General features: G+C 44.5%; 1 protein-coding gene across 4 annotated transcripts in view; it reads left to right on the forward strand.

The window, feature by feature from the left end:
* The window catches only part of MAPKBP1 (mitogen-activated protein kinase binding protein 1), a 103,376-nt gene that overhangs the window by 60,642 nt on the left and 29,988 nt on the right, over nucleotides 1-12,746 (forward strand). For 3 of the 4 annotated variants that reach the window (XM_054827296.1, XM_054827300.1, XM_054827297.1), the window contains exons 7-18: nucleotides 287-424; nucleotides 1,266-1,448; nucleotides 2,067-2,084; nucleotides 2,625-2,785; nucleotides 5,057-5,246; nucleotides 6,280-6,426; nucleotides 7,355-7,539; nucleotides 7,651-7,742; nucleotides 8,123-8,248; nucleotides 9,504-9,574; nucleotides 10,026-10,147; nucleotides 11,225-11,300. In XM_054827296.1, the coding sequence (XP_054683271.1) occupies nucleotides 287-424; nucleotides 1,266-1,448; nucleotides 2,067-2,084; nucleotides 2,625-2,785; nucleotides 5,057-5,246; nucleotides 6,280-6,426; nucleotides 7,355-7,539; nucleotides 7,651-7,742; nucleotides 8,123-8,248; nucleotides 9,504-9,574; nucleotides 10,026-10,147; nucleotides 11,225-11,300 (1,509 nt within the window). The remainder of the gene's footprint in view (nucleotides 1-286; nucleotides 425-1,265; nucleotides 1,449-2,066; nucleotides 2,085-2,624; nucleotides 2,786-5,056; nucleotides 5,247-6,279; nucleotides 6,427-7,354; nucleotides 7,540-7,650; nucleotides 7,743-8,122; nucleotides 8,249-9,503; nucleotides 9,575-10,025; nucleotides 10,148-11,224; nucleotides 11,301-12,746) is intronic. The other variant, XM_054827299.1, reaches the window with a different exon arrangement.

The following is a 12,746-nucleotide window of genomic DNA, read 5'->3' on the forward strand; positions in this document are numbered from 1 at the left end:
GTCATGGCTCAGACAGCAAGTTCCTGCAGGCACTAGTGCCTGCTGATTTATTCTAGAGCCCAGTCAACGTGGAAGTGGAATTGAATGTAAATGTGAATTGTACTATCTGCCAAATCAGTGCTCCCAGCTAATGCTGGGGAGGTTGTATTCAGGGATGAATGGGGAATAGTTTGGGCCTCATTTTTCCCTGCTGCAGCATTTGTACTGGATATGTGCCTGTAATTGAAATGAGTTTCCTTTGCTTCTGAGCAAAGAAATTAAACTATCTAAACAATTATGTTTCCAGAAAAACATTGTAGTGGCAGCCAACAAAGTCTCAAGTAAAGTGACAGCTGTGTCATTCTCGGAGGACTGCAGTTACTTTGTCACTGCTGGAAATCGACACATCAAGTTCTGGTACCTGGATGACAGCAAAACCTCCAAGGTGAGAAGAGAAGTTGCATCAAGGCCAAGCTGTGAACGAGCATTTCCATCCTACGGCAGGGTGGATTTTGCCCCAGCGAGTTGTGGGAGGTGGGAATTCTTTGATTTTGCTGGGATTCAGGGATAGCCCTGCACCCGTGGTTCTCAAGTCTCAGTCTCCTCGTGGGCTGGTAGCACTAAAAGGCACCAAAAACTTGTCTTATCCTGCGCTGAGGTATGGAGCATGGTCCCTGGACTTGTATAGGAGCATGCTTGTTCTTTAGAAGTCACATATACTGAAGAACAAAAAAACCCAGAAAAGATCTGCAGTCATTGAACAACTTGGAGCACAGAGGTGGGGAGAGCTGTTTGATGTTGGTACGAACATCTCAAAAGGTTGTGAGTCTTATTTTGAAGTGTCAACTGAAGTGTTTAAACTTTTAACTGTTCTAATACTCTCTAGGGGACAGAATCCACATATGATTATTTTTCCGCATGCTCATGAACAGGTGTCCCTATTTCATGCTTGAACCCTGCTTTGGCATTTGGTATAAATCACAGATTGGCCATGGAAGGGTTATTCTTCCAGTGATTGATCTGCTGTCTCTGGGTCATATGTTTGGATGTACAGTTTTGGTGGCACTAATGGTGTTCTGTTCAACTGACATGCTAATACTGATGGTCTCAATACGCTATGGAACCATGGGTCTGCAGCGTTTAAAACATGTCACTACCTCTCCTTGTAGGCTGTCTGCAGTGCTCTTTCTTTGAGGCACTTCAGCACTCAAGGGCTGATGTTTAAAAAATGTCTGTCTGCCTGGAGTGCCTCGTTCTGTTTCTAACAAACTGTTTTTTATTGGTAGGTTAATGCCACAGTCCCCTTGCTAGGTCGCTCGGGATTGCTTGGAGAACTGAGGAACAATTTCTTTGCGGACGTGGCGTGTGGAAGAGGCAAAAAAGCTGACAGCACCTTCTGTATCACATCCTCAGGCCTGCTCTGTGAATTCAATGAAAAAAGGCTGCTAGACAAGTGGGTGGAGCTGAGGGTGAGTTTTACATCCTCTTGTCCTGCAATATTTGTGCCTGCTGAAACAGAGCAGGAACAACAAATAATAAGGGCACTCGGGGGAGCGCAAGCTGACCACCAGCAGTGAAAGTCATAGGGCTTCTACCACTCTGTGATTTACTCTGGAAAGCCAGGCAAGAAATAGCATTGCTTCTTGGCAAGGGGATTTTATTAGTCATTGAGGCTTTTTCATTCTCAAGCCTCAGTGTTACAGCTACTGCCCTTCTGGCAAAGCAGCATCCTTATGTGGCTTTGGCAACTCCTGTGTTGTCCCTCCTGACTTGGCCTGGACAAGTAGGAGTTTTAGAAGAATTCTGATTTCTACCCACTCTGCAATGTCTTACCTCGCTTGCACATCTCGAATGCAGGTTCCCAAGGTGCTAGTTAGTTTGGCTCTTCTAAACCACCAGATTGGCCCATAGTTAAGAATTTGATTGAGCTTATTTTCCTTTCAATTGAATGTAAGATCCCCACCTGAAAGGATCCAGTGTATTAAAATCAAGAGAAAAATCTTTCCACACTTTCACTCAAGTGAAATACTTCTTCTTTTCTTTCCTTTCCTTTCCTTTCTAAAAATCTGCCTTTCACTCTCGCTCAGAATACAGACAGCTTCACAGTAAGTTGGAAAAAAGTTTTGCATTGAACTCATCCCTTTATCACCACACTCCATTTTGTACCATTTTCTGCCATTTGTACAGATCCCAGTGGGAGGGGGAAGAAAATCCATTCTTTTTTCTTTTCTGATCCCCTTGTGACAGGTAATGTGTTGGTGTGCTAGTACAGGGTGAGGTGCTGCTTGCCTGCCAGTGGTGCTGAATGTCACCAGAGGAACAAAAAAAAAGTGTTCAGAGTAAGACTCAGCTGGAGCAAATGTGGAGCTCTAATGACGTCTCACCACAGTGACCTCCCACCCAGAGGAACTGGGCTTTTTCCAGAACCACCTGGAATCTGCATTGGACCTTGGCTGGGAAGCTCCTCAGAGAGGAAAACTGGATTTTTAGGCTTTTCCTTACTCCCAGGGCTCGACTTCACTTCAGCTCTTCTGACCATGACTCCTTTGTCTGTCAATTCGCTATTCTCCCTGTTGTGTGTCTGGTGACCTTTGAAGTGAAAGCACATTGCTTATTCACCTTCCTGTGTCCTGTGTCCTCTTCAGACCACTGTGGCAAACTGCATCTCTGTGAATCACGACTACATCTTCTGTGGCTGCGCTGATGGCACCGTGCGGATTTTTAACCCTCTGAACCTTCACTTTGTCACCACGCTGCCGAAGCCGCACTTCCTGGGAACGGACATTGCGAGCGTGACTGAGGCCAGGTACCGTGGAGAAGGGCGGAAGGGAGCAAGGGAGGCTTGTGGGGGCTAGAACTGTTCCCCAGACCTTTGCCATCTGGAGTGTGCTCTTTTTAGGGATTTAAATTGGCAGCCTGTTGCAGATCTCCCTGAGTTGTTGCAGCCTTGCCTTGTGTGGCTGGGCTACAGCCCAAAGCTGGTTGCTGGGCTACACAGCATACCTTGGTCCTCATCTGCCTGGGATTGCTTGGGTCTGGTGGCCATTTGACATATAAGCAAGCAGGCAGAGGGCACAGGATGCTGTGGCACACCTCACTTGTTCCTGTACCATGGCACATCCTTTGCTCATCACTGGTAAGGGCTGAAGACTCTCCTCCATAGCAATATAATGATATTGCTAAGAGATGCCTAGGCTCTCATGGGGGACATTTTCAAAGGCTCCCTTGCAGTCTTTTGTAGTCCCAAATCTCCTACTATTGTCTGTAGTCTTTCTTCTCCCTCAATTTTGTGCTTTCTGTTGTCTTGTTTTCCTACCTTGGTCCAGCATCTTCTGCCTTGGCTCTCTATTTCTCACCTTCTGAGATGGGTAATGTGATTTCTGTTCAATTCTCTCTGCCAGCTTGCAGAGACTTATACTAGAGAAAACCCTTCACATGTTGCTGTTTGCCAATCCTGGTTGGAGGCTTTCCCAATCTTATTCTGTGGCCTTCTCTCACTTCTGTCACTAATGGGGAAAGAAATCTAAAGGTGTAAGAATCTACCAGCTGTCATTCCACTGGATATCTGGAGTTCCCACGTCTACAGATATATAGGGTTTTTTTCTTCTTTTTTTTTTCCCCCTTGTCTTTGTGTCTCAACAGGTTTTCTCTAAACTTTTCCTGGGAGCTTGAGGTAAAGGTTCAAACAGTGCACTGTATACTCCTCCTCCAGAAGATCAATAGGAGATAATGATATTCCAGTAAAGGAGCTGGAAAAGGAACTCTCTCAATTTAAAATGTTACCAGTCTGGTAGTGCTAAAGTCAAGCAATTGTGTACATGGACCCTTTAAAAATACTCTCTGCTGCTGTCATGCATCAGTCAAGCAGAAATATTCATGTGATTGTAATCAGCACTACAAATGCATGTTTAAGAGTCTTAACAACAATTTCTTTTTTTTATAACTTCCAAAGAAGCTTGAAAACACAGGACTCCTTATATTCCCGTGCATACCAGAGTGTCTCTGGGATGCCAGTTGCCTGCAATGAACTACCCACAACTGTAACAATGACTCAATTTTTTGATAGGATCTAGGCTGCGCTCTTTTAGCCCTCAAAGCTTTGCACTTGCAGAAGCAGGGCTCCAATTGTCTGGTGTGCTACACGCGCTTTGGCCCTCATCCCTGGATCTCCATCAGTCCTTTTAAATTACCTGCTTTCAACACCCTGGCACTCTAGCTATAATTACCTTAATTGATACCATTAACAGCATTGTGGGATGGCTGTGTTCACCTCAGGTCAAGAGAGGAGCTCCTTCTTTACGTGCATGGCAGCAGGACTTAACAGAGGTCTCCTGTAGAGCAGATAAAGGGTTCACACGGCATGATCTTGGCCTAATCTGGGGAAAGGGGTGTTTCCTTTTTCTGCAGAATTCCTCTGTTTCTAAGTTTGCATCAGAGAGCTTGCCTGTCTAGAAAGGACTGTACCCATCTGCAGTTGCCCATCTCCTGGGCTGGTGCAAGCAGCACCAAGCTGGCCTGTGTGTGGGGCGGGGGTGGAAGGGAAGCGTGTCAGACAAGCGGCCGCTGAAATGAATCATTCCTTTGTCCTGGTGTGCTGGTGTGCTCCTGCCTTTTGATTGCAGTCCTCTTCTTCTTGGTCACACACAAGAGCAATTCCTGCAATCAGTAAACAAAATATAGTACCCACCAAAAGATGATCCTCCCTCCCCTTTGTTTTGAGATTGACTTGGATTTTACCACCTGGTTATGCAGGAGTAAATGATGATGATTTCCAGTGATGATCAAGTCTCCTGTGTGGTCCTTCTTCAGGGAAAGTCAGTCACCTGTCTGCAGTGGGACTCTAGGTTGGATGGCAAGGAGAATGACTTTTGCCATGGGACTTTCAGGCTTCTTTTGGGACTCTGGTGGTTGAAGAGACAGGTCTTCCCAGCCTGCTACTCTCTCTACCTATATATGCCACAGTGTATTGTTCACCTCGTCGGTGCCCTGTGGAGAATCTGAGCTCTCAGGCTTCACCTCTTTCCTCTGACTCCAAGAAAGCGCAAGTTAACCAGACTGTTGTTCTCTCTTTGTGCAGTCGTCTTTTCTCTGGTATGGCTGATGCGAAGTATCCGGACACAATTGCCTTGACCTTTGACCCCACTAACCAGTGGCTTTCCTGCGTATACAATGATCACAGCCTGTACGTGTGGGATGTCAAAGACCCGAAGAAAGTGGGCAAGGTGTACTCTGCTTTGTACCACTCTTCCTGCGTGTGGAACATTGAGGTATGTTGTCTGCAGACACAAGTGTTGGATTGCAAGTTGCAGCTGAGGAAGTCATCTGAGGAGCTGCCAAATTTGAATGCAAACACTTACTGCAGAGAGAAAGAATTGACTCAGATTTCCTCCTTTGGTTAGTGTGGTTGCTACGGGGCCTGAGTTGAAGCTGGGAACAGTTCCTCAGCTGCATTGCAATGGCTGACCAAATGAGTTAGGTGCAGTATGTTGCTGGAAAAAAAAATATCTCACCATTAAAAGCTGAGAGGTGGGAGAAGGAGCAGAACTGGAAAAAGCTGAATGCGGGGTTTCCTTTCACAAAATGCACAAGAGTTTACTGCTGACCTCAAATAAATTGTTTGAGGTCTGTGGTGAGCAAGTGCTCCAAAGGCAAAGAAAAGAAACAAGTGATAAGATCTCAACTCTGATCTTTCTTAAGCTATTTACCAGGACATGTGGAATTTGCCTCTCAAGTGGCTGTCATCTTCCACTCTGTCTAGTTGGCTTTCCCTCAGAGGGACAGAGGGAAGGAAAGGAGGTATAGGAAACAATGTAATTCTTAATTTGTTGAAATATGTCCAACAGTGGTCAGGAAAGGGGGAAGTAGAAAGAAAGTGGGAAGAGGTTGAAGACTCTTTTTGTTATTATTTATTAATTGCATCTCACCCTTTCCTTCTGGATTATAAATCAACAGTAGTAGTTGAAAGTTGCAAACAACAGTGCAAGGTTGTTGTTGCATGATCATTGTTGTGTGGTCTTCGAGGTTCTCTCTTTGAACTATATGAAACAAAGGATGCTGGCTTGTTACTCGCTTCTTAAGGAGATGTTCTACATTCAGGCAAGCTCAGTGAGCATTTGTTTGAAGTGAATATGAAGCTCTGGTCTACAAACAGGTTTTCATTAGGAGAACTGGCTGGCGCTCATCTTTAAAAAACAGAGAGGACAGCCCTTTTGTCTCATTTTGTTTTGAAACTTGCTACCAGTGTCTAGGATGCCAGGTGCCAGACAATCACATTCAGGGCTTGATTTTACCTGCCCTTAGATGTATCCAGAGGTGAAGGACAACAATCAGTCATGCCTCCCCCCTGGTTCCTTCATCACCTGCTCCTCTGACAACACCATTCGTCTGTGGAACACTGAGAGCTCCAACATTCATGGCACAGCACTGCACCGCAACATCCTCAGCAATGTAAGATCCCAGGTTTTGATCACCTCCTTGCCCTTTGGGTTGCTCTTCCTCATGCACAGTTATTCCCAAGTTAAGGCCCAAACTTCTTTGGATCTCTAAATCAACACAAGCTTCTCTGTAAGCAGAGCACAAGTCTGGTAAAATGTATGGACCTGAAGAAAGATGGAGTATCAAGTGGGAAGACAGTTTGTCTGAAATGGTCCTGGGGACTGTTGCTGTTTCCGTAAACCACCCAAGGATTTGTCAAGCTGAGTCTCTTCCAAAATGGCTCATGCCGTATGCTTCGGGAGAGCTGTTTCTCTTTCTCCATCTCTCTAATCTGTAACCACTTTAAGATTTGTTTGGAAAGGGTGCATTAAATGAGGCAGAGGTTTGGGAGAATTGAGCGAGAAACAGTTTACACTCACTTCCTCTATAGAAGAGGGAGGATGCTTATATAGAACAGTGATTGCTTATGGACATTTGCTTCTGTTTTCAGTTGTGTTGGAAGATCCATGGGCACAGCAGCCCTGACCTGCCCGTTCTCAGCAATCTGCTCATGGTGGAAAAAGCTCCTGTTTTTTTCTGTCAGAGAGTTCTCAAAAGGCATGGGCTGACTTGGATGATCCCTAGAAGTCTTTCAGTTTCCTGCAGTGTCCCCTACTACATTGTAATCACTAATCCCAGAGCTTGTCTGTTGTGCGGGAGATGCCCTTAGTTTCTAGCTCGAAGGGGAATCTTTTGGAAAGGGTGATGATGAGACAGCTGTAAAATTTTCGCTCTATGACATGAATGGGCTGAGTCCTTCCTCCTAGCTAAAAGATCCCAGCAATTACAGCATTACTACCAATGAAGTTTATATGTTGGCCAGGAGCCTAGTTTATAAGGTAAATGCTTTCCTTTAATATTTTGTAACTAGTTAATAATTCTGGGTATATTGTATCCCCAGGACTTGATGAAAATCATCTATGTAGATGACAACACTCAGGTACTTCTGGACACTGATTACAACTCAGGAGGCAGTGCAGACAAAGCTGATGCACAAGTGATGGATACGAAGGTGGGGATACGCACTGTCTGTGTGAGTCCCAGTGGGGAGCACCTGGCCTCGGGGGACAGGATAGGAACTCTCAGGTAATCCTGTAGGGCTTCTTGTGCAGGATGCGGGCTGCGCAGGCATGAGAACCAAAACCAGGTCTTGCTAATTTTATTAAACATACTGAAATCAGCCATGTTGTGTCTTAGGATATATGAGTTGCAGTCTCTGAGGGAAATGCTAAAGGTGGAAGCCCATGACTCCGAGATCCTATGTCTGGAGTACTCCAAACCTGACACAGGTAAATGCGATTGAGCTGCTTCCCTTTTGCATATGAATGTAGTGTTGAGCAAGTCCTAATGTCCAGCCGTGGTATGTCAGAACTTTCAGTGGTGAGCTACTCCTGGATTTCAGAGCAGGCTTGAACATTGGGCCAGTAGAGCCAGACTTTGAAAAAGGCTTTTTTTCTCATACTTTTCCTTGGAATTTTGCAGGTTGAGATTGAAACTTGCTCTGTCCGTTATTATAGTGTGAAATCCAGGGGCATTCCTTTGTGTCCATCCATGCAGTTAGCTAGTTATCTTGTCCCTAAGATGACTTGAGAAGCTGTTTTAAAATGGTGACTGGAGGAACAAATGACTTTTGAGTAATGGTCTTGCCCTCTTTTTAACTTTCTGACAGGCTTAAAGCTCTTAGCCTCAGCCAGTCGGGATAGATTGATTCATGTCTTGGATGCTGGAAAGGACTACAGCCTGCAGCAGACCCTGGATGAACATTCTTCTTCCATCACTGCTGTGAAGTTTGCAGGTAGAGAATCATGGTCTCCCTCCAAAGCTGGATTTGAGCACTGCTGTTAGCCCATTGTGTTTGTAAAGTAATTTTAACTGCTTAAACACTGCGTTAGGCCAGGCTTAAACTGCAGCTGCTTTTTTGTCATCTTCTGTAGCTGCAGTCCTAACACAACGTGATATTTGATGCCTTCTTTTCCCTTTTGTTTTTCTCCCCTTTCCTTCCTCCCCACTCAAAAAACCTCTCCTAGTTGAAGTCCTCAGCATTTCTTTGGAAAGCTGTTTTCTGTAATGATTTACTCCCTTTGACGTCAGATGGCTGCATGCTGTTCTAGCGAGGAGAACTGTGGAACAGTCATCCTCCAGAAAAACCCCAAAACCCACAAAAATGTTTTTTGGATTAACTAGTCACAAGTAAATTTATCATTGCAAACCAGCGTAAGACTTTTGCCTTCGTGGTAACAGAGTACATTGCATCCCCAGCACTCAGTTACTGCTGATGGTCAAAGGCATCACTCTGGTGCTGTTGTTGGGGAGCAAGGGTTGGCCCTTCTGCAGGGGAAGGGGAGCCAGTAGCCACAGGTGGCAGAAAGGCAGGCAGAGGTAGTGGCCTCCCTGGCAGTGGGAAAGGCCCACAGTACCTGAACAAGGTGGAACAGATCAAGTCCAGTGACAGTAACTAGTCCAGATCACCAGACAAATCCATAGTGATAAGACAGGTCAGCAATTCAAGGTCAGGATCAGTCTGGAGACAGTGAGCAGGGTCAGCCACAGTTCAGTGCCTGCCAGGCAAGCCCATAGCAGCAAGGCAGGTTTGAGTTCAAATCAGAAAGCTGAATCCACAGGTCAGGATTTGGATCAGTAGGGTACATGGTCAGGCACAGGTGTGGCTGCAGTGCTGCTGCAGTGTAGCTCAGTTGGGATTCAAGGATGAGAATCTCAGCTTGAAAGTAGCTCCCAAATGAATGGCAGGGATCTTGCTGAAGCTTCATAGCAGAGGAATGAGCCTGTGAGCATACTATTCGGGGGGAAGACAGAATTACATCCTAATCTGTTGCGTAAACAAATATTGTATTAAGGCCTCATGCGCTGAGCATTAACAAATGCTGTCCCAGAGAACATGCTTCTGTTTTGCTGCAGCATGTTGCTGCTTGGGTAGGAGTCAGTCTTAGCTAATCAGGACTGGAAAAAATGAGCAGTCGTATAAACTGATACATTTCCTCCACCTTCTATCTGTGTTTGTCTTTTGATCGGCTCCTGCCTTTTTGTTCCAGCCAATGATGGGAAAGTGCGAATGATAAGCTGTGGGGCAGACAAGAGCATCTATTTCCGCACCGCGCAGAAGGTAACCTTATTACAGCTTTTTGTGCACTTTTTTAATAATCTGTCCACAAAGGAGCTACTTTAAAGAATGATATCAGAGTTTCTGTATGAGCTTGTTGCTATTTCAGCCTCAGTGTCTCCCACTGACTTAGTGCAAGAGATTACATTTGGAGAACTAGTTCTGTGAAGCATGCAGCTGCTCCCAGCCTGACCTCTCTCAGCAAGATGCAAAGTAGAGAACTGTTAGGATATCTGCTTTTCCTTTGCTGCCAGGGCTATAGTGAGGAGGGGTAACAGAGTATGGGCTGGAGAGAGGAGTTCATTGTGCCTCCAGTCCCAGCTGCTCCCAGCAGACCTGGTTAGAGGGAAGGGCTGGTTTGTGCTGGCTCTATGAGAGGACTCATCTGTATTTAGAAGTTTTTAATAATGGGTTAACTACTTGATTTTGACACAGTCTTTACCCACATGCTTAGACAGGAGAAGGGGTTCAGTTTACCCGAACACATCACATTGTTAGGAAGACCACTCTGTATGACATGGATGTGGACCCCAGCTGGAAATACGCGGCTATTGGATGCCAAGATCGTAACATCAGGTGAGTTTACTTCTTGTCTTGAAAATATTTTTGCAGTCATAAATGAGTCGGCCAAGGCAACCCCGTCTCCATCGTTGTTGCTCTATGTTTTTTGACACAGCCTTTTCAGTCAGATCTGAGGCCTCACTTCACACTCTGTGAGGTTGAACTCTGCCTTTCCCCATGCTGATAAAAAGTTGTGGATATGTGCAAATGCCCATGGGACTCTTGGCTTCTTACTGAGTTGCTCTGCAGAGCAATGCCATTCTACTGGGAGAGCAAGTGTGCCTTCCTTGGCACATCATTGAGCTGTGGGCAAGAACTTCTGTGCTGTGGTAATTTTTGCTTTTGAAAGTATGTCTGGTGAGAAACTGTGAGGTCCTGTGGAATAGCTGGGACTGTAGGAACCTAAAACTGAGCTAGGTGTGACTGCCTTTGGACAAGTGGAATCTGTTCTTTGCTCCCTTTTTATCCATTTCTTCAATCTGTTTGCTATCTTCAAAGCAAAGGAGACTCTGTAGTTGTGTGTCTCCTCCTGTTTTATCTGGGTGAGATGCTGAGAGTTTTGGTCACAGCTAAATATCACTGCTGAATGTCATTTGGTTTTGTATTCTAATGCATATAAAGAGTCTTGCTCTCTGAACCTTTTCCTTTAGTATGAAGGAGCCACAGGTATTTTTGTAGCAGGGTGGATTGTCTGAAGCTTATTAAGAGCCATTCTTGCTACATAGCCATTAGCCATTACAAGGTATGGCAAGGTTTTCTCCCTCCCATTTGACCTCTCCTTTAGTGCCATGATACTATACTTGTTTTTTGATTATTGGCTTGAGTATCAAGCCTCAATTTTAATTCAGATGATCTGCTTGATATCATATCATCCGGTCTTGGGCCTCTGCATTACTTTCGAGGTTGTTTCCCAATAATCTAAATGATTGGTGGTTATAGTTCATAGAGGTCACTTCTCCACTTCCTGTGGCTTGGCCCTGTTCCCTGTATCTCATGTGGAATGAGGAGCAGAAGGAGAAGAGGATCCTGGTGACAAGAGCCGCAGAACAGTGCCTGGGCAAAATGAGCGATGTTGTCTTATGTCCCCTTCAGGGTTTTCAACATAAGCAGCGGGAAGCAGAAGAAGCTTTACAAGGGTTCCCAAGGTGAAGATGGCACCCTCATCAAAGTAAGCTGTCTTTTTTCTTTCTTTCTTCCCTTTTCCTTTTTGTCCAGCTCTCTTTTCCGAATGCAGCTCGGGGCTAAGAAAATGAGATGCAAATCTGAACACAGTAACTTTTTTTTTTTTCTTGCTCTGTATGTTGTCCCTTATCCTGCTGCTGTTTCCTCCTACCTCCATCCTTAAGGGCTGGTAATGTATTTGGGTTCAATCAAGCTCAAACAGGAAAAGAGTCAATGAATGCTGAAGTTGATGTATAACTTCACTCTGTCCTGTATCTGAAGTGAGGCACAGGCCCATGCTGTAAAAGCAAGTAGAACTGCACCGATGTCAGGAGATGATTTAGTCCGTTTACTTTAATCCTTTACTTTCTGCTCCAGAGAGCTCATTCTGGCTTTCCTGGCTGTTTTTGTTAGGATTTTAAGGTGGAGCTGCCTGTTGATCAGTGTTTGAGAAATTTGTGGTTGCCAGAAGGCAAATACAAGTTAAACTCCTTATGAGTTGATGAAATTCAGTAGCATCTGCCCTGAAAAGCCCATATTCTTTGGGTTTTGGAGTGTTGGACAAGCCCAGTACTGCTTAAGTTCTCTTTCCCTTTCCCTAGTGTAACTCCTACAGAGTTTTTTTTTTTATAAGCCAGAGTAATGATAATGAAAAATTGATGCTACGCTTTATTGCTAGTAAGCTCAGGTGCTTGATTATATCTTTCTCAAACCACAGCCCATGAAGTGTTGCTGGGAGCTGGATTTTTTGTTTTTAATATCCTTTATGGTTTTGGTTTTTTTCATGTGTAGCTCAAGTGGGGAATCTCAATTATTTTCAATGTTGCTTTGTGCATTTTTAGGACAATTATGTAACCAAGGGATTATGGTTGTCTCTGGTATTTAAAATTTCTTGGCATGTTGTTCTGAGATCATAATATACATTGCAGTTTAACAAGTAGAACCAAAACAGTGACGTGCAAAGCAAAAGATAGAGCAACAAAATAAACATAACCAAAAAAAGTTACCATTATTTGAATACCATATCTCCCTCAAAACCCAGACATTTTCACTCTCAGTTCCTTAAAGTTCTACAAAGGACAAAGCAGGATATTTGGTGACAGTAGTTGTATTTGCTGTGGGGTGCTGCTTTAGACCTAGTGAGGCATTTGGAGGGAGTTTTATATTTCATTCAAGATAAAGCAACAAATGGCTGTATATGAAAAAAAAATAACCCAAAAACAAGAGTTGCAAATGCTGGAGATTTGACAGCATCATTATCAAAGACAATTTCTCTGCAGTGTTGAGTTCTTTTTTTGTTTTTGGTTTCTTTCCTCAAGATTGGAGTCTTTTTAATATTTCACTTAACTCTGCCAGCTATGATTTTTTTTTTTTTTTGGGTGGGGGGGTAGGCAAGGGGTGAGGATGTGTGTGTGTTTTGTCTTGGGGGGGGTGTGTTGTTTTGATCTTAAGA

This window comes from Grus americana, chromosome 5, assembly GCF_028858705.1.
Source record: "Grus americana isolate bGruAme1 chromosome 5, bGruAme1.mat, whole genome shotgun sequence".
In the NCBI taxonomy this organism is placed as follows: Eukaryota; Metazoa; Chordata; class Aves; order Gruiformes; family Gruidae; genus Grus; species Grus americana.